General features: G+C 35.4%; 1 protein-coding gene across 5 annotated transcripts in view; it reads right to left on the bottom strand.

Moving 5' to 3' along the window:
* The window catches only part of MAP4K5 (mitogen-activated protein kinase kinase kinase kinase 5), a 152,803-nt gene that overhangs the window by 68,576 nt on the left and 59,338 nt on the right, over positions 1-24,889 (bottom strand). For 3 of the 5 annotated variants that reach the window (XM_037832758.1, XM_037832759.1, XM_037832762.1), the window contains 3 exons: positions 4,120-4,210; positions 3,519-3,583; positions 743-798 (listed from right to left, as the gene is read on the bottom strand). In XM_037832758.1, the coding sequence (XP_037688686.1) occupies positions 743-798; positions 3,519-3,583; positions 4,120-4,210 (212 nt within the window). Of the gene's footprint in view, positions 1-742; positions 799-3,518; positions 3,584-4,119; positions 4,211-24,474; positions 24,564-24,889 lie in introns of all 5 variants that reach the window. The other 2 variants (XM_037832761.1, XM_037832760.1) reach the window with 1 other exon arrangement.

Raw genomic sequence — 24,889 nt, 5'->3', positions numbered from 1 at the left:
AAATCTTTAATTGATTGTTTCATTAACGTGAAACAGTATCTTAACTGTATCTTAATTGAGGTCTAAGCTTGTTCCTTTGGGCCATATCTTCATTTTTCCCAGTATAGTCTTCCTAGTGTAGTTTTCTGTTGTCTAGGCATCTGGTTTCCTTCATTACCCTAATCAGATTTTCCGAGACCAGAATGGTTCAGGTCTCAGAATGGGGCTATATTCAGTGTTGTTCCCTGACGGTGTGTCTTAGAAGATTGACAGACCTTCCTGTGAGGTCTCTAGCCACTGTGCTTTTCCTAACCTGCCCAGCAGTTGGTGCCTGCCAGCCTGTCACTCCCGACCTGTGTAAGGAGGTGTGGCCCCTTTAATTCTCTGCTTAGGTTGTTTCTGTTTTGCCTGTTTGCTCCCAGGCCCTGGGGGGGTCTGAGTTCTGAAGGGAGGGCCAGAGAATTTGTTAAAATTGAGAAAAACCAATTGACACCTATAACTTTTCCTTAGCTTTGTAGCAATTGGGGGCCAAGCACTACAAAGTAAAACACCACTTAGGACCACTGTGTTCATCAGCATCAGCTTAAATGAATTCTTGTCTATTTATTCACAAAAGAAATAACCAGGCTTACAGAATTATAATAAAAGAGGTTAACAGAGAAATCATTTGGTTTATCCTTATACTTTTGGGCAGACCACCATTTTATAGTTTTCAACTGTGAATCCAGAATTATCTTTCTATCTATTTAAGCAAATGCAGTACCTGCAAAGTTTCTCTGCATACATAGGCTATTTGCAATTCTGATAATGGTCCAGTAACTAGAAAGAAAGAAAAAGGGGGGAATCACATTGTTGTACATTTGAACGTAACATTAAAAACAGTCTACTTCAGAAACTATTTTATAAAATTTCTATGCATATCTTTGGATAACTTTACTTCTGACTATGAGCATATATTATTTTTGTAATCAAGAAACAAACAAAAAGTAATGTTGAGACTTTAAAAATATACTTTACAAATAAACGATTTACTCCACAACTTTGGGCAGTGAAAATACTAAGGTACCTATTACGTGCAAAGTGTAGTACTAGGCATTACAGAAAGTTCTTTAGAAAACAGTGGACATGATCTCAATCCTAAACAATTTATCAAAAATAAAGCCAAGAAACTGGATAAAACATATAATTAACTACACTTCTACAGAGAAACAGAATCATAAATATATTGATTGCTAAAATATACTGAAAGGCATCAGATACTTTATTTTTAAGGACAAGATAATACTTCTTTAGTAAAATTCTTTAACATACCTATAACACAGGGAGGCTTAACCCATTATCTGATCTAACAATTTTTAAAATAACCAGGTCACTTATCTATTTTGAAATGTAAAATGTTTCTTACATAAGTACCCAGCCAGACACTTGAAATATATTTTCCAATACCATGAGAGAATATTTGAAATCTGGGGTGGTGTCTGCTGACAGTGAAGCCAAATCAGTACTTAAGTACATGTAATCTTCACTTAAAAAATATTTTATTGCATATTTTGATCATGACGTTTCTCAATCTACTCAGAAACATAAATTTTTGATTCTTTTAACTTGATAGTATAGTAGTAAAAGCAGGGAAGTCACTTTATTACTATGCAATCTGACATTCTATTTATAGGGATGAATATTTCTTAGATTCAATTCAACAAATATCAGTTGTAATAGTAGAAAGTAAAAATAGCATGATAAAAAATTTGAGCCACATAGTTTGTTTTTACCCACGTTCTTAGTAGTTCTCATTTTGTAAAAGTATTGAGTAAAACACTTCTTATAGATCATAATTCTTCATAAAATCAAGGGGAGTTTTAAATCCACTGGCATAGAGCTGTTTTCTACCAGTTATTCTTTAAAATCACAACAGGATAAAATAACAGAGCTCTCCTTTAAACGAGGGTAAAAATCCTCAATTTTGAAGAACCATTCTAAGAGAAATAACGACTGCTGTATCAGGTAAGATCTTCTCCCAGAGGGAAATTCTAGTATGGCATAAGACATGAGAAAAGAAAAGACTACTGAATAGGGAATCAAACTTTTCTTTAAAAAAAAAAAAAAAGAACAAAACAGGATTAGTTCTTGTTTTAAAAGCTCTTAAGGAATAGTCTAAATCGTAATATTTTTTACACTTTTGCAATAATTATGTGGCATTAAACATCATTTTAAATAAAAGAAGGCAGTGGTTGGAGCTTAGACATCAATCAGGACTTTTTTTGTTATGGGTTATTTATTGTGACAAAATTAGATTATACTTATTAATTTATAACTAAATAACACATAATACATTTTTATTATAATATTGGAAATTTTACTCCTAAACTCACTTTCCCTTCTCTGGAGATAATGACTTACCGATTTGGTATGTGTTCTTTCATTTTTCTACGCATATATATTCATATATACATTTATAAAAAATAATTTTTTTAAAATGAGGTGTGATCAATTATGCTATGCATATTCTTTCACCATTTACTCTTTCCATTTAAAAACAAGCCATGGGGATAAATATTCAGGCCAATATACGCAGCTACTTCATCTTTATAAGTACTGTATAATATTCCATACCAAGGGCATAATTTATTTAATCACTGTGCCATTGACTGACATTTTAAAAATTTGATCTCTGTGGCTCACAAAACACTATCTAAAGTAAAATAGCACTTTTGCTTTAACACCTACTATGGTTGCATCTGTAAATTGCATGAATGAAATATGATAAGGCTTCCAATATATTTCAGCATAGAAATGCTCAAAAATATTTTATCACCATTCTTAATAACAAAGCATACAATGCATAGCTGTTACCATCCCATATTTTCCATGTTTAATAAGACAAAGAAAAAAAAAATTTATAAGGATCCAAGCTTAGTTTCATAAATCCTAGAAAAAAAAGGAAATCATCAACAATAAAACAAACTGGAAGCTAAACTATAGAGCCAAAACTAAAACTATTTTGAAATAGTACCATAAGGCAAAGTCAAATTCAACTCAGAAAGCTGCCTACATTAACAGAATGCTAAATAAAATAATCCAAATTTTAAAAAAATCTCTTTAAATTCTTAATACAAAAATATAGTTAACAAAGGAACTGCTCTCCTGGTTAGCAGGTTAAGTTATTATTAAGACAGACATAATTTGCTTTATGTCCCTTCTTCACATTTCAATTCTTATTTACAAGGAAGTTTAAGACAATTTCATTTCTTAAACTTAATACAACACTTTCCTAGAAACTATGTAAGATTGTATCTAAAAAGTAAAATTGAGACTGTACATACATCCTGGCTTTCACAGCTCAGAATCTGGCAAATTTAATTGAATCACCAATTAAAAATAAAATTTAAGTTTCCTTTAAGCGGTACTCAGGGAGCAGAACATAAGAATGTAAAACAGTAAATCTAAGAGTCCATGTTAATATCCCCTGGTTAACAGGAAATGTCAAACAATAATCATTGAAGTCAAAGTTTTAAAGTATGAAGTCAAATTTACAGTACCATGATAAATATCCTGAAGTGATCCACCACCACAATATTCCATACAAATCCACAGTTTCTCCCGACTTTGGGAAAGAGAAAGAAAATTATATTAGCTAGTAATTCTCAATTACTGAAATACTCTCAAGGCTCTCATCCTTCAATATACCAAGGTTAAGATGAATTGTAAAGTGCAATGGAAATTGCCCTGGCTATAGAAAACCTCTCTTCAAACTATAGAAAAACATTAACTTCAGCTTTGTTCCCATCTCAAACAGTTTAGAATATCAACAAAATTTTCTTTGTTAAAACACTTGCTGGTATTCATTTGTAATATTTCATTAAAATTGTCAGAAAGGTACAACTGTATAAATGGAGGTGTCATTATTAATGTAAAAGGAGCTAAATAAAATAATCCAAATTTTAAAAATCACAATAATTTTTAATACAAAAATATAGTAACAACTGGAGAGAAAAAAATCCTAGAAATTTGAGAACTTTGGACAATATAATTAAAAAATTTATGTATATGACAGGACTTATATGAAGGGGAAGAAGGGTGGTGTCAAAGAGAATGTAAAATACAGAGAAAGCAGTTTTGTTTTGTTTTGTTTTGTTTTACCTGAGATAGCTCCCAAAGTAGGCAACAATGTTGCAATGTTTACATTCTTTAACCATAAATATTTCTTGTTGAATCAAAGAAAAATCATCACCTGAAAAACAAAATGATAATCACTTGGTCACCATGTTACTCCAAATCTCTATATATATGGGGAAGAAGAGAAAACTTCACAGTAAATATTAGAAGTGAGGAATTAAGCATCCTTACTACCTCAAAGGGAAAGTAAACTGGTACAGTCTTCCTGTAAAGCCAGAAACTTTAAAAATGCACAAAATCTTTAAACCCATAATTTTGCTTACATTTTTTAAGAGATGCAGAGATAGATGTTCATTACAGTATAGTTTAGTAATAAAAGAATGGTTAAATAAATTATAGTACAATCTAGATAAGACTTGTTTTGACATGAAAAGAAATTTAGGATATAGTAAGTGAAAAAGAGGTTTTATATATTTTATATTTGTACATATGTATATAGAAAAAATGTCTTATAGAACACACAATGGTTATGACTGGGTGGTAAAATTAAAAGTAATTTTGCTTTCTTCTTTTTAATCTGCACTTTATAACGTGTCTATTACAAACTTGTTTGAGTTGTTTCACCAGAAAAATTGTATTAAAAGAAAATACTGTTACTTTTGGGAACATTATGGTTATCACAGAAATACTGCTTAGAAAGGAACTGTCACCATCAAACTCCATTTTGCATGGAAATAGTATGTTTATTTCAGTAAGAGAAGTTTATAAGGTGATGAAATGATTACATGAATATTATGTAAAGGCAGTATCTTATAGAAGTTAAGAGCTTGATCTCTGGATTAGATACGCATTCAGCTGTTTACTGGCTCTGTAACCTTAGACAATTTATTAACCTCTCTGAGTCACAGTTCCATATGTTAAGTAGTTTCTGGCTTAATACTAACTATTTAGCTTCCTTATCTACCACTTTCCTTAACATTAACTACATTTTAGTACTATCAAACTGCTGGCCATCTTTGTTAACAGATTCTTTTTATGCCCCAATATTTCTGTTTATTCGATTCCCTAAATCTGGAATGTTGTAAGAAAGAGGTAATGTACATAGTGAATTTAGTGCAATGCTAGATACAGAATAAATGCAATAGCAGTATTACTAATGTTGGTATATGGAGACTGAGAAAGACACAAACAAGTGTTCTTTGTTACAATACCATTATAAAACATTTTTCATTAGACACTGCTCTACAGGAGCCTTTTGAAAAGCATGTTCAGATTAAAATCAGTGGTATCCAGACAGGCTCTGGCTCTAAGCCAAAGTCACCTTAGAAAAATATACAAGGTCAAGAGGGAAAAACTCAAGAAATTAGGCCTTAGATAAATAAACAAATAAAATCTTTACTCAAGTCAGAGATATTTTCCTCTTTATATTTCCAACTTCTTTCAATTCAGAGCCAAAACAAAGTTTTAAATATCTTTGCCTTGCCATAAATACCTTTTAAAGAATGACCACTACTCATGTGGTATATACGTATATTTAGTTTATCTATTATATGTTAAATTTTTTTATAATCATTAAAGCACTCTTTTCAACAGTCACTTCATGCCAACATGAACTGCTAATTCAGTCACAGGAGTTAGTGTTAATTGTAGAGGATTAGGCAAACCAAATGAGGGTACAATCTTCTAACCGAATAAAAGTCTGGGTAAAAATCTTTTGAAAATCCAACTTTTGTTTGTCAACTGGGAAGACAAGTACAGCATAAATGGTTACACATACTTTAAATATAAGTCTACAATGGCAACTTTTACAATTAAAATTTTATTTCTTAATGATCTGCCAATGGAAAGGGACCAATGAAGATATCTAAAATAGATGATGTACCTCTATTAACAATTTAGGCAGAAATATGAGTAACCACTGAAGGTTACAATATGAAGCCTGCCAAACTAGGTGGAGGGGAAAGACATTGCTTCCCTTGTACATTCATAGGCAACCAAACACTTTTTCCTTTTATCTCACTCCTCCCACCTGACACTTTCCAATGTAGCATTAAAACTTGTTCTTTATGTGTGCTACTTCCCAAAAAGCTGGCTCGATTCTAGCCCATCCTTCATTTTATCAAGAAGCCGTGTGTGCGTGTGTCTGTGTGTGCATGCGTGCACACAGGTACTAAACTTGAGTGTCCCAGGGAAAAAGAGCGGCCCCATTCAGCCAGATGGGGAACCACAGGAGCAAAGATAGATGGTAGCGCTGTGTCTGTGACATGGTAGATTCTGGAACCAGTCCTGATTTAGTGCATCTAAGGCTGGCTTGGACCCGAGTGGTAGCTGTAAAGATGTACTCAAAAGTGCAGTTACTAGTTATAGCACTCAGGGTTCTAGACCATACGGTATAATTGATACTGGGGATTTGCTTTTTATAATTTTGAAAAATCACCATATTTCAAGTTAAGCATGTTTCAGTAACCACTCGAGTGAGCAGTGGATGCAGCCTCCACCACACTGTTTCAAGGCTGACGTTCAGAGACAGATTTGCTAGTAAGGGCACACACAACTCAAGAGCCTGAAGGCCAAGAGTTTTCTGTTAGACAAATTCTACTGCTGCCTCTTATTTCTAAACCACTTCCTGCCTAGCAGCATACTGCTTCACTGCAACCCTAAATTGCAATCTTTTACTAGAGTGGGAAGTCTACCCCCAAAAACATGCCACCCATAAAGAAACAACCTTAGGATTTGGGATCACTTTGGGGGCTGGTCTTTTCTTCCAGTTTTTTTAGCTTTGAACAAAATTAGCCAATGCCAGTGTTCACTCAGTTACCAGCTGTTTCTGCAATGATCTGCCCAGAAAAACAGGACCAAGTTTGACTTTAACACTGCACTCAAATACTAAGAAACACATAATAAAGAAAGAGTGGCTTTTGAAGGCAATCTTCAGGACCACTTGCTATTATCAGCAGGTTGGCATAAAGAGCTTAAGTCTTCACACTCTGAGGATGAACTGGGGTAAGTCAGTTGCACCCCTCAACTCAAATAATGGTCCTCTGGTTACACTTGGATTCAATATTCTCTTAAAGGTCTCTTGAAATTGAATGGATCTTAAGAAATATAGTATTTAGGAAATGACTGAAAGCAACAGACACTCAGATAAAAAAAAAAAAGAGGGATACTAGCCATTAAAAATCTGGCTGTGGCAGGATAAAAGATGAAAATAGTCATCATATCCCTTCCCACAATAATATGGCAGTAGACCACAGAAATTAGAACTGAGGTAATTAATTGAACCAGTATCTATAATTATGTGGACAGCTGCTGAGCTAGAGCAACTTAAAGGGCTTGGAGAATGAGTCACAGTATGGAAAAGTCACATAGCTGCTTCAAAAAGCACTAGTCACTTTGCAGCCGGAGACGTCAATGCTAATTTCTAGAATGCCTGGCCCAAGGCATAGGGAAACAGTACCATTATGAAGTTCTAAGCCAAGGTCAGAAAGTGATCTGTGGAGTTGCTGAACAGCAATCCAAACTGAATTTACGACCATACCAGGTAAAGAAATAGGATCCTGACAACTGGAATGGGAGTATCTGTGAAGAGGTTGGAGAACTCCCAGGCTCCTGCAAAGTACTTACTATTGTGCCCCCTTTCCAGCAAAAAAAGGAACAATCAGATGTTACTCCATCCCTTACTAAGGTGTGTCCTATGATTAGAATGGCAACACAGCATGGGCTGAAAAATATTAAAAAATCAAAGCAAGAAAAAAAGAATTAAATCCAGGAAGAACTGCTGATTTCTAGAGAATACAGCCAAAAGCTGGGGTAGATCAATTTTATGGAAGTTAGATCAAGAAGAACCAAATATAACAGATCCCTAAGCTGATACCAGTGTTGCATGTCCCACCTCTGAATTTTGCTATAATTGTTAGGATTCCTCTGCACTGCACCAACTAATTTCTACCATTACTGGACTAGTATTTGAGATATGACATTTCTAATTCATCTCATAAAAATACTAAGAGAGTACACTGAGATAAAGAGGAATCTTGGAATTTCAAAATCAACTTTCAAAAAATATTTCACAAATAATCCCTCTCTCATACATACCTTCAAAAGCAGACCAATAAAAGTATAGTATTTTTATATACTCTTTGTAGTAAAGGAAATATAAATTTCAAAAGATTTGTCCTAGAAGTACAGAAATGCAAATCAAAGCTACTTTTTTTTTTATCCCATCAGAATGATAAAAACATCAGGGTCTGACAATATTCAATTTGGAGGGGATGTTGAGAACCATTTTCAAATCCTGTTTATGGAAATGAAAAACTGATCAACCTTTTCAAAAACCAATCAAACTTTAATGTGCATATACAAAATTCCGATAGGAAACAAAAGTGGAAATAATCTAAATGTACATAAGGGAATTAGTTAAATTATGGTACAACAATACAATGGAAGAATCTGCAACATTAACAAGAACAAATTCTAGCAATTTATGCTGACATAGAAAGAGGTTCATGGCTTCCTGATGGGGGGGGGGTGGAGTTTGCCAAGCAGTATGGAGAAAATATCTGGGGGAAACACAAAAAAATACTGATTATCTCTATAAGTAGGAATAAGAACATGTGGTCAGGAGAACTTATTTTCCACTTCACACCATTCTGTATTGGTTTGTTTTTTTTTTTCTTCCTCAAACCATAAGCGTTACTTTGGCAAAACATAACAAAAACAAAAGAAGGGCCCAGAATAAGATTCTTTTTTTTTTCCCAATCCAAGGTTGTTTTTGAATGAAACTGCATATCTAAAATGGCAGAGTACAGAAGTTACTTTGAGGTCGAAATTATGCCATCTATTGAGTGATCTACTCTGATTCTTCAACTAGAGGATTACATAGGGCTATACTTTGTTCTGTGCTTTGCTCTGGTAAAGCAAAAAACAAACAAACAAAGGTGTGAACAACCCACTGACTCTTCTTATCAACAGACAGAGCTTTCTTGTGTGATAAGTGGTCCAGCATATACAACCCCAAGCTGTGAAAGTCCCTGAAAATTCAAGCCAATTTTAAGCCAAGAAATGCTTAATCTCAGCATTCTACTTCAGCCTTGGAATAGCAGAAGTAGAAAGTGTGAGACAAGGCCACTAATTTCAAGTGGCTGGTAGAACTTGTCACACTAGACTCCTTCTTGTAAAGCTGACTAATTAAACAAGTCTTCTCTTTGGCTCCCTCAAGCTGTCTACAGTTTTCTGAAAATCTGGAGCACTTATTAAAGAGAGAACTATTGCCCTAACTCTCTCCCTCTCACTACATAGCCAGACAATTTTTTAAAATGAGACATTTCAGACATACAATAATATGTAGAGAAAAATATAACAAACATCTGGGTATCCATTTCTCAGCCTAAAAAATAAACATTATTAATATAATCAAAACTAGCCAGCAGGGAAATACAAATCAAAACCACAATGATATACCACTTCACACCCACAAGAATGGTTATTATTTTAAAAATGGAACACAACAAGTGTTGGAAAGGATGCGGAGAAATAGAAACCCTCACACACTGTTGGTAGGAATGTAAAATGATGCAGCCGATGTGGAAAGCAATATGGTGGCTCTTCAAAAAGTTAAACATAGAATGACTCAGCAATTCCACTTCAAGGTATATACCCAAAGAAAGTGAAAACAGATTATCAAATAGATACTTGTACACAAATGTTTATAGCTGCATTATTCACAATAGTCAAAAGATCGAAACAACCCAATTGTCTATCAACAAGTGAATGGATAAACAAAATTTGGTACATACACACACAGTGGAATATTACTGAGCTAGAAGAAAGAATGAAGTTATGATACATGTGCACATGAAAGAACCCTGAAAACATTAATTATGCTTAGTGAAATAAGCAAGGCACATAAAGAAAAATATTATATAATACCACCTATAACAGATGAATTCACAGACATAGAAAGTAGATGAGAGGTTACTGGGAGATATAGAGGGAAGGGAGAAAGGGGGAGTGTTTGTAAAAAAAAAAATAATTTAAACATTAAAAAAAAGAAAAGAAAAGAAAAGAGGAAGGAAGGGAGAGAACTCCAGGCCAAGGGAATGGCAGAAGCAAGAGTGTGGACATGGGAAGATTCAAGCTGAGCAAAGAAGATATTGTTCACTTTGGCTACACAATAGGGTACATACTCTATATATTCCATATTCAGGGCAGAATCAGAATTTGGAGACAGAACTGAAGTCTCACAGGTGAATTTTTGTATCAGAATTTGACCACATTCCTTTAATTCCTATTTTTTCTTCCAGAGAAAATTTTTATTTTATATGTAAATGTAAAATTATATCAATCAACAAAATGAACTAAATCCTTTGTAAGTTGGTATAAAATCATAAATATGATTTGGGAAAACAGAAAAGAAAAAAATAGGTCAAGACAGCACATGAACACATCAAAGAAAGCCCTGCCTGTAGTGGAAGTCAAGAGGGAACCTATGCGCTGGGATTAAGACTATGCCTCCTCTAGGCCTTCTACTCCCATCATCAAAGGATAGAGACAGCCCCAGAAACCGACCCTGCCCCCCACAACATTCACAACTTTGCAGGACTAACCCCAATGTGCCCCTTAACACTACTATGTCATTCATGACAAGAAACCACAGATTCCCAGGTCACCTTTCACTTCTAATCCCAATAGAGTTTTGCATAGCCACTGCTCTGCCCTAATATTCCATTCAAACCTCCTGAAACTTCCACTATTCCTTCCGGAATACGTGGCCCATCATCAGTCATCTCTTCTCTGAACATTCCCTTCATCTTCTGGTTCAGACAGAAATCCGGATCTCTGAGAACGATTCCTCTGTAGTTTCTCAAGGGGTGGCTTTTTCTCTCTCTAGACCCTACAACATCAGGTCTATAGGTGGGTGTTCTAGTTTGCTAATGCTGTGGAATGCAAAACACCAGAGATGGATTGGCTTTTATAAAGAGGGGGTTTATTTGGCTACACAGTTACAGTCTTAAGGCCATAAAGTGTCCCAGGTAACACATCAGTAATCGGGTACCTTCACTGGAGGATGGCCAATGGTGTCCGGAAAACCTCTGTTAGCTGGGAAGGCACGTGGCTGGCGTCTGCTCCAAAGTTCTGGTTTCAGAATGGCTTTCTCCCAGGATGTTCCTCTCTAGCAAGCTTGCTCCTCTTCAAAACGTCACTCACAGCTGCACTGAGTTCCTTCTCTTTGAGTCAGCTCATTTATATGGCTTCACAGATCAAGTCCCACCCTGAATGGGGGGGGGCATGCCTCCATGGGAATAGATCATCAGAGTCATCACCCACAGCTGGGTGGGGCACATTCCAAGCAAATCTAATCGGCACCAAAATGTCTGCCCACAAGACTACATCAAAGATAATTGCATCTGGGGGACACAATACATTCAAACTGGCACAGTGGGTGTATTAGTTTTCAAGCTGCTATCACAAATACTGTGAAATGAGTTGGCATAAATAATGAGAATTTATTGGCTCACAGTTTTGAGCCTAGGAGAAGACCAAAACTGAGGTATAAGCAAGGTGATGCTTTCTCCCCAAAGACTGTGGCATTCTGGAGCTGGCTGTGGGAGATCCTTGGGTTCTTAACTTTTTTGTCATATGGCAAAACACATGTGAGGTCCTCTCCTTTCTCTTCTGGGTTCTTTAGACTTTCAGCTTCTATCTCCTCCCTGCAGCTTTCTTTCTGTAACCTTCTCTATATGGCCTCCAGTAACAGAATTAAAAGACCCATCCTGACTGGTGGTTTGATGGGTTGAGCCGTCTACCACAGGATTTGCCCTTGGGAAGACTGTTGCTGCAAAGGAGAGGCTAGGCCTCCCTATAATTGTGCCTAAGAGCCTCCTCCCGAATGCCTCTTTGTTGCTCAGATGTGGCCCTCTCTCTCTAGCTAAGCCAACTTGGCAGGTGAAATCACTGCCCTCCCCACTACGTGGGATCAGACACCCAGGGGAGTGAATCTCCCTGGCAACGTGGAATATGACTCCCGGGGAAGAATGTAGACCCGGCATCATGGGATGGAGAACATCTTCTTGACCAAAAGGGGCATGTGAATGGAAATGAAATAAACTTCAGTGGCAGAGAGATTCCAAAACGAGCCGAGAGGTCACTCTGGTGGGCACTCTTATGCACAATATGGACAACCCTTTTTAGGTTCTAATGAATTGGGGTAGCTAGTGGTAGATACCTGAAACTATCAAACTACAACCCAGAACCCATGAATCTCGAAGACAATTGTATAAAAATGTAGCTTATGAGGGGTGACAATGTGATTGGGAAAGCCATATGGACCACACTCCCCTTTGTCTAGTTCATGGATGGATGAGTAGAAAAATAGGGGAAGGAAACAAACAAACAAACAGACAAAGGCACCCAGTGTTCTTTTTTACTTTAATTGCTCTTTTTCACTTTAATTATTATTCTTGTTATTTTTGTGTGTGTGGTAACGAAGGTGTCAGGGATTGATTTTGGTGATGAATGTACAACTATGTAATGGTACTGTGAACAATCAAATGTACGATTTGTTTTGTATGACTGCATGGTATGTGAATATATCTCAATAAAATGAATATTAAAAAAAAAAAAAAAGACCCATCCTGATTTAGTTGGCCACACCTTAACTAAAACATCTTCAAAAAGTCCTAGTTACAATGGGTTCACACCCACAGGAATGAATTTAGATTAAGAAACATGTTTTTCTGGGGTATACTATTCAACCTACCACAGTGGATAAAGTTCCCCCATTGCTCTTTGCTGCTTTCTAACTATTCTCCCTCCTTCCTCTCTGGAAAAAAAAAAAAAAAACAATTTGGCATCTTATGCCATCAGATTATATCAATCAGTACCCATCCTTGTGGTTCTCATCTACTGACTTCCAGAACATTCTTCCCTAATTTGTAGATGATGTTAGCTCTTGTCCCTCTCTCCGATACTACTCGGTGATTTCCCTATACATGTAGATGATCCTTCCAACAATTTGGCTGCTTTGTTCCTTGAAATCTTCTCCTTCAAGGTCCTTGTCCTTCAGCCTACTTCAGCAACACATTCACATGGCCATATCCTAGATCTTATCATTAAGAAAATCCTACAACCTATCTAAAATCACAATTTCATATAACCCACTCTGACCACTATCATTTCAGCTCATTTACTCTAGTACCTTGTTTCCATCAATCTATGGAACCCACCCAGATCTACAAAATGTATTGATTCTGTCATCACTGATTCACTGTTCCTCAGTCCCCAATGTCATCTCTCCCTACTTATCAGCTTGGATTCCATGGTTGCTCCCTCACATATACTCCAACTGCCCTGCCCTTATCTTGCACTACCTTAGTAAAACCACATTCTTTATGATGATTCTTCCTACTCTATGTTCGTTACTTAAAATCTCAAAATAAGCTCCTAAAGTTATCTATGTTTCCAGCTATGGCCAAATCCTCCACTTGTGACTAGATTCCACCCCCCACCCCCACTCCATTCATGAAAAAAATCTTTCAGACATTATCAATTTTCCCTTTCCTAATGATCTTTTTCATCAGCATGCAAAAAAGCTATTATTTTTCCATTAAAACAAAACAAAACAAAACTCTCTTGACACCCTTTCCCCAAGCAGCTAACCCCACCCTCCTCTCTTTGCTGCTCTTGGAAGCAAAAGTCCTCCTAAGACTTGTCTGAATGTGCATCCTCCAATTCCTCTCCTCCCTTCTTCTCTTAAACCCACCTCAATCAAGTTTCACTCCCAATATTCAACAACGGCTCTTGTTGAGGTCAATGACTTCAATACTGCTAAGTCCAAAGGTCTATTGATAGTCCTCATCTTCTTTTACTTATCAGTGGCATTTGACACAGTTGATCATTCCCTCTTCCTTGATACATTTTCTTCACCTGGCTTCCAAGACCTGAGTCTTCTGATTTTCCTTCTACTTCACTTGATTGCTCCTCCTTACCATCCTTTGCTGGTTCCTCCTCCTTGACATCATGATACTGGAGAATCCCAGGCTCGCTTCTGCCTTATGGCACATCTACATGGTTAACTCTCTTACCTCCTTCAAGTTTTAGTACACACATCATCTTTTCAACGTGGCCTACCTTGGCCACGCAACAGCCCTGTACTCACCCACTTCACAGCACTCATCTTCTAACATACAACATATTTAATTATTTATCATGTTTATTATTGATTTTCTGTCTCTCCCTTCTCCCACCAACTAGAACATAAGTTCCAAGAAGGTGAAAGAAGGGACTATCTTAACTTTTTTGTCCACTCATCTATCCCAAGTGCCTAGAATAGTAACTAACATGGTACTCCTTTCCAACTATACTCCCTCATTTCCACCTTAAAGTAAATACTACCCAAAAATTAAGTATGTTATTACATATGTTTTCCCAAATTACAGCAAAGTTTTGAAAAGAATAATCCATACCAGCGATCTTCAAGTAAGATATGTGCACCCATGATATATAAGAAAATTTCTCAAGGGGCATAAGAGTACAAAGAGTTTTAAGGGAACATATGTACACTTTTCTAAAACTCACAGGCAAGAGTTCTTGTCACTTCTTATCTTCTATTCACAAATGCCCTTTTCAGACTCCACAGAGAAAGGAATAAATCACTTGAACTTTACTACGGTTTACTGTTGTGAGGAGATAAAAACCTCTAGGACACTAAACATAGGGACAAAACAAAATACTGGTAATAAGAATACGAAAAATCCTTTATGAGTGGGAAACAAACCCTTTTATGAATCAGGGGTGTTCTAATTCTTTACTGTCTACAAAATGAAGGAATGTCTAATCATGCTGATGGTTCCAGCACTTACTATACATCTAAAAATGAATAACACAAGAATACAAAGATTATGAATACTGTCTCAATCTAGGAATACAATATATTGAGCCATTCATCAAGAGATGCACTGCTAAGAAAATTTTACATTGTATGTTTAATAGTATTTGTCAAAAGTGTATTTATGTTGTTTCTATTGTGTACTGCTAAGAATGATCTAAATGGTGTGCCGGTTTGAAACCGTTATGGACCCCAGAACAGCCATGATTTTTAATCTTGTTAGGTAGAACCTTTTGATTAGGTTGTTTCCATGGAGATGTGACCCACCCAACTGTAGTTGGGACCTTCTGATTGACTATTTCCATGCAGGTGTGACCTTGCCCATTCAGGATGGGTCTTGATTCATTTACTGGAGACCTTTAAGAGAGCTCATGGAAAGAAGGAGCTCAGAGAAGCTGAGAGAGATATTTTGGAGAGAAGCTAAAATATGTTATCCAGAGTTTTTCCCCAGGAGAAACTAAGGGCCGACATGGAGATGCAGACAGAAAGATGTTTAGAGATGCTAAGATAAGACATGAAGCCTAGAGTTTGCCCTGGAGAAGCTAAGAGAGGACCACAGACACTTAGAGAAAAACGCCCTAGGAGAACCAGCAAGGATGCACAGGAGCTGAGAGATAAAAGCTAAGAGAAACAGAAGCCCAGAGACATTTTGGAGAAAGCCATTTTGAAACCAGAACCCAGGAGCAAAGGACCAGCAGATGCCAGCCACGTGCCTTCCCAGCTGACAGAGGTGTTCCAGATGCAACTGGCCTTTCTTCAGTGAAGGTATCCTCTTGTTGATGCCTTAGTTTGGATACTTTTATGGCCTTAGAACTGTAAATCTGTAACCTAGTAAATCGCCTTTATAAAAGCCAATCCATTTCTGGTATTTTGCCTAATGGCAGCTTTAGCAAACTGAAACAAATGGTAACTCAATCAATTGCATTCTAAAACTATTACTTATAATTCACTCTAGAAGAAATTTTTAACACTGAACTTTTGCTCACCGGGACTTTCTAAAAATTAAACTTAAATCTCTATACATGTTTGTTGCTGACAAACATGATGGGGTAATTAGGATATGTTAGCAGGATAAAATTCTTTGGGTAAAGTGGAATGGAAATACAAATTCAAGAAGAAAAAGAAATGATAAAATATTTCCAACTGTAAAATACTAGTTTGTTCTGGTTTTCTAAACTGGATAATGTTGGGTGTCTCGTTCTAAAATGTCTATATTTTCAATACAAAAAATTCCATCTATTAAATGATTTAAATTTAATCAATAAGAGGCATAGTTTCAAAATTACTTTAGGTTATATGTGAGCAAAAAAGTTTGTAGTCTATTTCACTACCCTGTTTCCATTTCTTTATTATGCATTCACTCTTGAACCCAAAGGAAAATATTCTTTCATCTTATTTGATCAATCTGCTGCATTTAATATTGTTGATGACTTTATTTTTTAAAAATCCCTTCTCTTTTATTCTCTGTGACATTAACCTTCTGCCCTACCTAATACCTCTCTTGCTATGACTCCTTAATTTCCTTTTCGTCTCCCCACTCCTTCTTTTATAACAGTCATATTTCCCAGAGCTAAATCCTTTCTTCTGCTCTTTTCACTATCCACTTTCCTTAGACAACATCATCAAAATCCACTTTAAATAACTACTTACATGCTGATGACTCTCAAAACAGTATTTCCTGAATTCCTGAGCTCTAGACATAGACATAACTGTCTTCTCTACATTTCTACCCAGATAGTCCATATGCATCTCAAATTCATATCTTGTTTCTCTCCTCATCTCAGTAAGACACCACTTTTTATCCAGTAGCCCAGGCCTGAAACCTGGATGCTATTTTGTATGCTACTGTTGGCCAGAATTTCAGTTCTTTTAAGACCTCACAAAACATCATCATTATTTTATAAAAAGTTATGTTTTCTTTTTAAAAATTTACTCCTATTTATCACTTTCTTTGCTTTTCTTTCCTTTTTGCACCTTAGACTTACTATCTAGGATCACAAACCTTCTGCTTGATGTTAATCTTCTAAACTTGTTTAGTGAGGGTCTACTGGTACCAAACACTCTCTCAGTTTTTGTCTGAAAATGTCTTTAATTTCCTCTTCATTCTTGAAAAATACTTTCATTGGATGTACAATTCTAGATTGACAGTCCTTTTCTTTCAGAGCTTTGAAGTATCCACTGTCATCTGTCTTCATTGTTTTGGTAAGTCAGTGCCAGTCTTAATAGTCCTTTTGTAGTTAATGTCTTTCTTCTCTGGTTGACTTAAAGATTTTATCTTTGTTTTTAGTATTCTGTAGTTTCACTATGATAAATCCACACGTTAAATTCTTTTTATTTATTCTGGTTGGAATTCTTGAATCTTTAGTGTTTCCGAACAGCGGAAAATTTTTTTCAATGCTAATGCTTCAAATATTGCATTTGCTAAATTTTACCCTTACTTTCTTTCTAAAACTTTGATTAGATGTAAATTAGACCTTCTTGGTCTATCTTCCATTTATCTTAATTCATTTCATAGTTTTCATCTCTTTACTTTTCTATGCTATATTTTGTAGTGTGTCTCCAGTTCAAGATAGGCAATTTTTTCTTGTAATCCCTCTTTGGGATTACAAAAATCAATCATAGGTTGGTTTCTATATGTTCATTGTTAGTATAAAGAATGTTATTAATTTTTGTGTGTTGTTCTTGTCATCTTCAACCCTGCTGAACTCATTATTAATTCTAGTCCTTTTTGTAGATTTTTTGGGATTTCCTTTGCAGACAATCATGCCTTCTGCAAACAGGGACACGTTTACTTCTTCCTTTTCAATCAGTAGGTCTTTTATTTCTTTTCTTTGCTCCACTGGCTAGAATTTCTAGTACTATTTTGAGTAACAGTGGTGAAAGAGGATATCCTTGCCTTGTTCCTAAATACTTACGGGAAAAGTACTCAGTCTTTCACCATTAAGTATGAGGTTAGCTGTAGGTTTTTGGCAGATGCTCAAGTTAAGGAATTTCCTCTCTATATTTTTAGTTCACTGAGATTTATCATGCATGGGTGTTGGATTTTGTCAAATGCTTTTTCTGCATCAATTAATAGTATATGATTTTTCTTCTTTAGCCTACAGATATGGTAGATTATATTGATTAATTCTCAAATATTAAACCAGCCTGGCATACCTGGAATAAATCCCACTTGGTCAGAATGTAAATTGCTTAGATTTTATTTTCTAATATTTTGTGGAGAATTTTTACGTCTAAATACATGAGAAACAGTGATCTGGAGTTTTCCTTTTGTACTATCCTTGGTTTGGGGAGGAGGTAATACTAGTCTCATAAAATGAGACAGGCATGTATCTACTATTTACTAGGTGCTTTTGGGATGAGGGTAATACTGGCCTCAGAAAAAGAGACAGGCATGTAACGAATATTACCAGATGCCTACTCTGTGCTAGGTGCTAGGGAAAACAGCAGAAAATATACTTGTCTCTGGTGGTGGGTGGCATAAAGCAAAGCAAATAAATATATATGTAAAGCAGTGATAAATGCTAAGAACAAAAATTATCCAGGGCAAGGGAATAGAGAATGATGGATGTAAGTGCTGCTTTACATAAGAATGGCCAGGTAGGCCTTTCTGATAAGGGGTTATTTGTGAAGAGAGATGAACGTACCAAGTGAGCAAGTCAATCAGATATCTGAGAAAGGAGCATTCCAGGCAACAGTAATATCAAGTATAAAAGCTTTGAAGCTGGAGTGTGCATGGCATGTTAAGAACAGAAAGAAGTCCAGTGTTTCTTAAGTGTGCCAAGAAGGGAGGCAGAAGATGAGATCTGAGAGGTAGTAGGCTAGATCAGATAGGGATTTTTAAGCCATCATAATAACATCGGATTTTATTCTTTGACAGATGGCAAGTCTTTGAAGGATTTTGAGCAACAAAGTGATAGGATCTGACTTAAGTTTTACAGGACAGCTCTAGTTGCTGTGTTGAGAACAGACTCAACATAGTGGTATATATGTGTGTGTGGTGGTGGTGATAATGTATCAAGGCAGGGTGATCACTGAGATGAGTTATGCAAGAGTTGTATGGACTTAGACCAGTGTGGCAGCAAAGAAGGCATTAAGAATGGCAGGAGTCTGGATATATTTTGAAGATAGAGTCTTTTGAAGGTAGGAATGTCTTTTTTTTTAAAGTTCTATGAGTGATTTTTCACCCCAACAGAATTACTGTGGTATAATTTCTAATTTTACAAATGAAATAATGCTGAGAAAGAACAATTTACCTGTGGTCATATCTATAAGCATTTACCAAATTTCATTTGAGAATATGATATCCTTAAAGGTTTTTAAAATTTCCCATTCCAAGGCTTTCTGTTAGTTTTCTTTTTAAAATATCCACTCTAGAAACCTGAGAATGTTAAGATGATTGGAATAGCTAAAAATTAAAACAATGGCCCATTTTACTAAGTACTCACTATGCTCCAGATACTTTTCTAAGTACTTCACACACATTTTATTATGAATCCTCATAACAACCAAATGAGGCAGGAATTATATTATTCCCATTTTACAGATGAGGAGCCTGAAGCATAGAAAGATTATTTAAACTGCCTAAAGTTATACAGTTCGTAAGGGGTACAGTCTATTTAGAACCCAGGTAGTTAGTCTTCAGAGCCCAAAATATATTGTCTCTTAAACTCCTAAAATCTGTTCTATTTATGTGACAATGTTTTGGAGAAGGTTATAAGCTAGCAAATATTGGCAAAATATTCCAAAATATTTATACTGAACTTCTGAAAAGTTAACATATTTTAATATTTCCACCAAAAAAGCATATTACCAAGGAAGATTTTCCATTTGTTATTTCATCAAATAGCAACCAGCTAGTGACACATGCATCTAGGTGAATGGACTTTGAAGACAGTATGTTGAGTGAAATAAACCAGAAATGAAAAGACAAACATTATAACACCTTACTAATACAGAATAACTACAATGAAGTCTTATGGTAAAGGTTCCTAGATTGTAAGCTCTTACAGAAGTTACATATAATCCTAAATTGTAATGATTATTTCTCAATTCTGAGATGCTGAGCAATTTCTGTATAACCTGGTTGGTCCCTGGAACTTTGGGTATCTATGTGACACTTGAGACTTAAGAGCCAGAGTTCGGCAACTATGAATGTCACCATTACCCCATACAGCAAATATTTAAAAGACTGAAAAAGAGATCAGACTTCAATTAGAGATAAGAACAAAATGGACTTGGTTAGGAATAAGGCAAATCAGACTAAAACGTAAAGTACAAGATTGATGGTGTTTTAAAACTTCAAATTCTGTGTGAGACCAAAGGAAGAGATGTTTACTTGGTGCAAAATCTATATTTTCTGTAGCTCTCTATAAAATTTAACTTGTATGATCAGTTTATTCAAACACCATAATTACATGGAACTTTGAATAGGTAGTAAGATCTGGTTGGTTTGTACAGGTTAGTGTGAAATCCCAATACATCACAGAGTAATTTGGGATTTGGATTTGCAAAGCCCCCTTGAGGGACTGGGGGGAAATGTGGAAAAATAAACTCTTCCCGCAGGGGGAATTACAGATATTCTCACAAGCACAGTAGACTACCAGCTTAGAAGGCTGAGCCCTTGATCTTGAGGCTTGCCCTTATGAAGCTTGTTACCACAAAGGAGAGGCTTTGTGCCAAAGAGTCACTCCAGGAGAACCTCTTTTGTTGTTCAGATGTGGCATCTCTCTCTAAGCCAAGTGTGCAGGTAAACTCGCTGCCTTCCCACCTATATGGGACATGACTCCCAGGGATGCATATCTCCTTGGCAACATGGGATATGACTCCCGGGGATAAGCCTGGACCTGCTATCGTGGGACTGAGAAAGCCTTCTTGACCAAAGGGGGAGCAAAATGAAACAAAATAGTTTCAGTGGCTGAGAGATTTCAAATGGAGTCGGGGAGGGGAGTCATTCTGGAGGTTATTCTTATGTGTTACGTAGATATCCCGTTTTAGTTTTTAGTGTATTGGAATAGCTAGAAGGAAATGCCTGAAACTGTTGAACCATAACCCAGTAGCCTTGATTCTTGAAGATGACTGTATACTATAAAGCTTACACAGTGTGACCATGTGTTTGTGAAAATCTTGTGGCTCTCACTCCCTTTATCCAGTGTATGGACAGATGAGTAGAAAAATGGAGACAAAAAGTAAATGAATAACAGGGGTGGATGGGATGTTCTGGGTGTTCTTTTTAACATCATTTTTTTTTCTTTTTTTTTTTGAAGTAATGAAAATGTTCAAAATTTGATTGCGGTGATGAATGCACAACTATATGATGGCACTGTGAACAACTGGCTGTACACTTTGGATGGTTATATGGTATGTGAATATATCTCAATAAAATTGAAAAAATAGCCACTGGCTTATGCTTTTCATATCTACTTTAAAGTATTTCTATTTATTGTTCATATATTAAGATTATTAATCATGATGTTTCTTAATTATATACATTCTATTTTCATCTTCGGATTATTGATAAGTATTCACAGAAAACTATCAGAATCATGGGCATCAAAATGGAAACTACCAATTTATTTAAAAATAACTTCTGTTTTATTCCTTATTATTATATTACATTAATATTCCTATTTCGGGAAATTAAAGCAATATAGAAAGTATATAAAGAGTAAAATAAAAATCACCCATAATCCCAAGCATCCAGAGACAGCCACCATTAGCACTTTGATATTTTCTGCCAGTCCTGTAAGTATATAATTATGGAGTTCCTCCCACCATATACACAAATTGGACTCATATTCTACAGTTTCATAGCCTGCTATTTTTCTCTTAATATTTTGTGAGCATTGCCTGTGCCCTTAAAAATCATTAAAAATTATATGAACATAGTCTAATTTATTTAATCGCTTTCCTACAGCTGGATATTCAAGCTAAAAAGATACTCATTTTAAACATATACTTAAAAATAAATATGCAGCAACCTAAAAAGTTTGATATAATTTACAGTAAAATTACAATGCAAAAATTAGATCTTTTAATTAATATTTGCAACATACAGCAATGGCAAAAGAGTTCTACCAGGAAGTATTAAATATATTTCTGAAGTTTATAAAATGAATCAATGTTAAAGACAGATACAAAGGGAAAAATGATTTAACTGGTACTTCATTGTACAACTAACAAATTAGCAGTACTATTCTCAGAAAACCAATTATTGTGGTGACAAATGCACAACTATATGATGATACTATGAACAACTGTACACTTTGGAGGATTGTATGTTATGTGAATATATCTCAATAAAATTGCATTTAATAAAAAAAAAGAAAACCTATTAATCCAATGCTGAAACACACATCAGCTAATTATCACAATCCATGAAAAAACACAGTGACAAGATAGTGGCAATCTTGTCAATTTGATTGTTTTTGCTAGTAATAAGGAATATGATTTATATGATTCTTTTCCATTGAACAAGATTGTTGTAGAATGTTAATAGACAGAACAGTAATTTTAACAACACACTTCCCTGGGATGCCTCTCTTAAATTCTGAAAATTTACCTAAAGAGAAAATGTCTATTAAATTTACTAATTTACAATCTGAGATAAAACACTAATTTAGAATCTGACAGTGAAGTTCACTTTTTATACTACATGGTAAAAAAAAAAGTATCTGTATTTCAATTTTATCTTGTATTCAAAAGCAAACTGGGATCTAATTGAAACATAGTACCCTAGTATTACAAGTGTTTTTACTTCTTAAATGTCACAAAATTCCATTTAGCCTCTATTAATTTTCTGTATTTATTATTTAAAACCAATAAGAGAATGTTTTTGGTGTATATTTGCACCACCAATTCAGAACTAAACTTTCCAAATAATTAAGATAGGGTACCAATATTTTATCTAAGAGAGTATCAAAAATCAAGATTGCTAGATTTTTCAATAAAAGTAAGAATTGAAAAGCAAGAACAAAACATTTAACCAGAAGGGCTGACATCATCCTATCTGGCCAAATTGACTGCTTTGGAATTTCTTTCAAAAACATTCATGGAGGAAATTAATGACAAATTAAAAGTTTGCACACATCTTATACTTTTTTTAAAAAAATTCTACTTTCTCTATTTATATATCTAGGAAACAGGTTAAGATATTATAAAGCAAATCTGAGAAAAGTTTTAAACACCCATTCAAAGATCTTTAAAGATTCCTACCTACTTTGAAACTATCTAAACTAAAGAAATAAATTCAACTTCTTTTATTAAAAAATACTGGACTATTTCATGAATACTTCCAATTAAGCATTTTAAAAACCAAGCAAGCAAACAAACAAAAGTATACTGCATGAACATAGTTATTTTAGGTTATTTGTTTCTTCTTATTTCTTTGTTTCGGTTTTGTTTGAAATTTTTTTTATTGTTTGTTTTTTAATTTTTTCATAAAGTTAGAAAAAATTTTTTTAAAAAGCATATTGCATGAATCACTCTGTGCAATGATTTTATTAAATTCCATCCCTGTAAACAAGACTCACAAAACTTAAAAAACTGTAAGGTGTGTAATTAAGATGTTATCTTGTGCTTGGGAGTTCCCGTGTCTACTTGAAAATGGTGGAGGAGCCTCTCTGTGTGGTTCATTGTGGCAGCAGCAACTTGATCTTTAGGAGAGCGGTGTTCTCCACAGATTCTAAGCATATCTTCTGTGTCTTTGGGGATTTTGTAAAGTTTATACCATGGCTACAGAAGAATGTGTACATATGTTGCATGGACATAGAAATCTGTTGACTGGAATCCTGCTCAACCCCAACAACCATCTATAGCCATATTCTTGTTCCATTGATGGCACAATTAAACTGTGGTACTATATAGATGGCATTTTGATAAAGCCTTTCATAGTTGGACATAAACTTCATGCCCTCTTTACTTTTGTCTGTGCTGAGGATTCCATCTTTGTTATAAAAAATAAAGAAAAACCAGATATATTTCAGATGGTTTCAGTGAAACTGACAAAATCATCAAGCCAGAAAGAGAAGCTAAAGAGGTGTCCTTTGTTTTGGATTACATAAACAAGTCACCTAAGTGCACTGTCTTTGGGAACAAGGGAGAATATGTTGCAGCAATATGGGACCTTTACTTGTCTGTTTATATTTTCAAAAAGAAAACAACATTAAGGTTTACTTTGTCATCATTGAGAAATAAGAAACATTGTAAGAACAGTTTTATATGTTTAGCATGTCACCCAAAGGAAGACTGCATAGCATCTGGTCATAAGGATAGCAAAATTCATCTTTGGAGGAATTCTGATGATGATAAGTACATGTAAACCTGCTTAAATTGGCACCATGATATGGTCATGGATTTGGCTCTTTCAGTGATAGGCACCAATCTGCTGAGTGGTGGTCGTGAATCTGAACTTGTAGAGTGGCATGACACAACAGAGAAGAATAAAGATTTTTCCCCCATTTTAAGAGCTATTATTGAGCATATCTCAGTCTCACCTGCAGGAGAGTTGTTCTATAATTCCCACTCCAATAATAGGATTATACTCATTCAAAGCAATCTTGAGGCATCTGCAGTAACTTCAGGCCTAGTGAAAGACAGTAGTATGTTTACTGATGATTGATCCAAGAAGTAAAGATGTGGTTTTGAATGGAAAACCTGGCCACCTGCAGTTTTTTCTCTGCCGAATGATAAGCAGCTATACAATTTAGATTTTATACAGCAAGAATATATCAATGATTACAGTCTGATCTAAATTGAACTAAAAAAGGTGGCATTTGGGACTTCCAGGAAGGTGAGGCAGAGCAAACTTCTCCTCCGTGAAAGAAACTAGAGTAAAGGCAGAGAATGCCCAGGACAGCAGTTACAGGGTACAGGTGGTCAGAGAGGGACTTCTCCAATATGTGGTGAGGA

This window comes from Choloepus didactylus, chromosome 4 (genome assembly GCF_015220235.1).
Source record: "Choloepus didactylus isolate mChoDid1 chromosome 4, mChoDid1.pri, whole genome shotgun sequence".
NCBI classification, from domain to species: domain Eukaryota; kingdom Metazoa; phylum Chordata; class Mammalia; order Pilosa; family Megalonychidae; genus Choloepus; species Choloepus didactylus.
The sequence above is the reverse complement of the archived record's forward strand: the minus strand, read 5'-3'. Positions and strand labels throughout refer to the sequence as shown.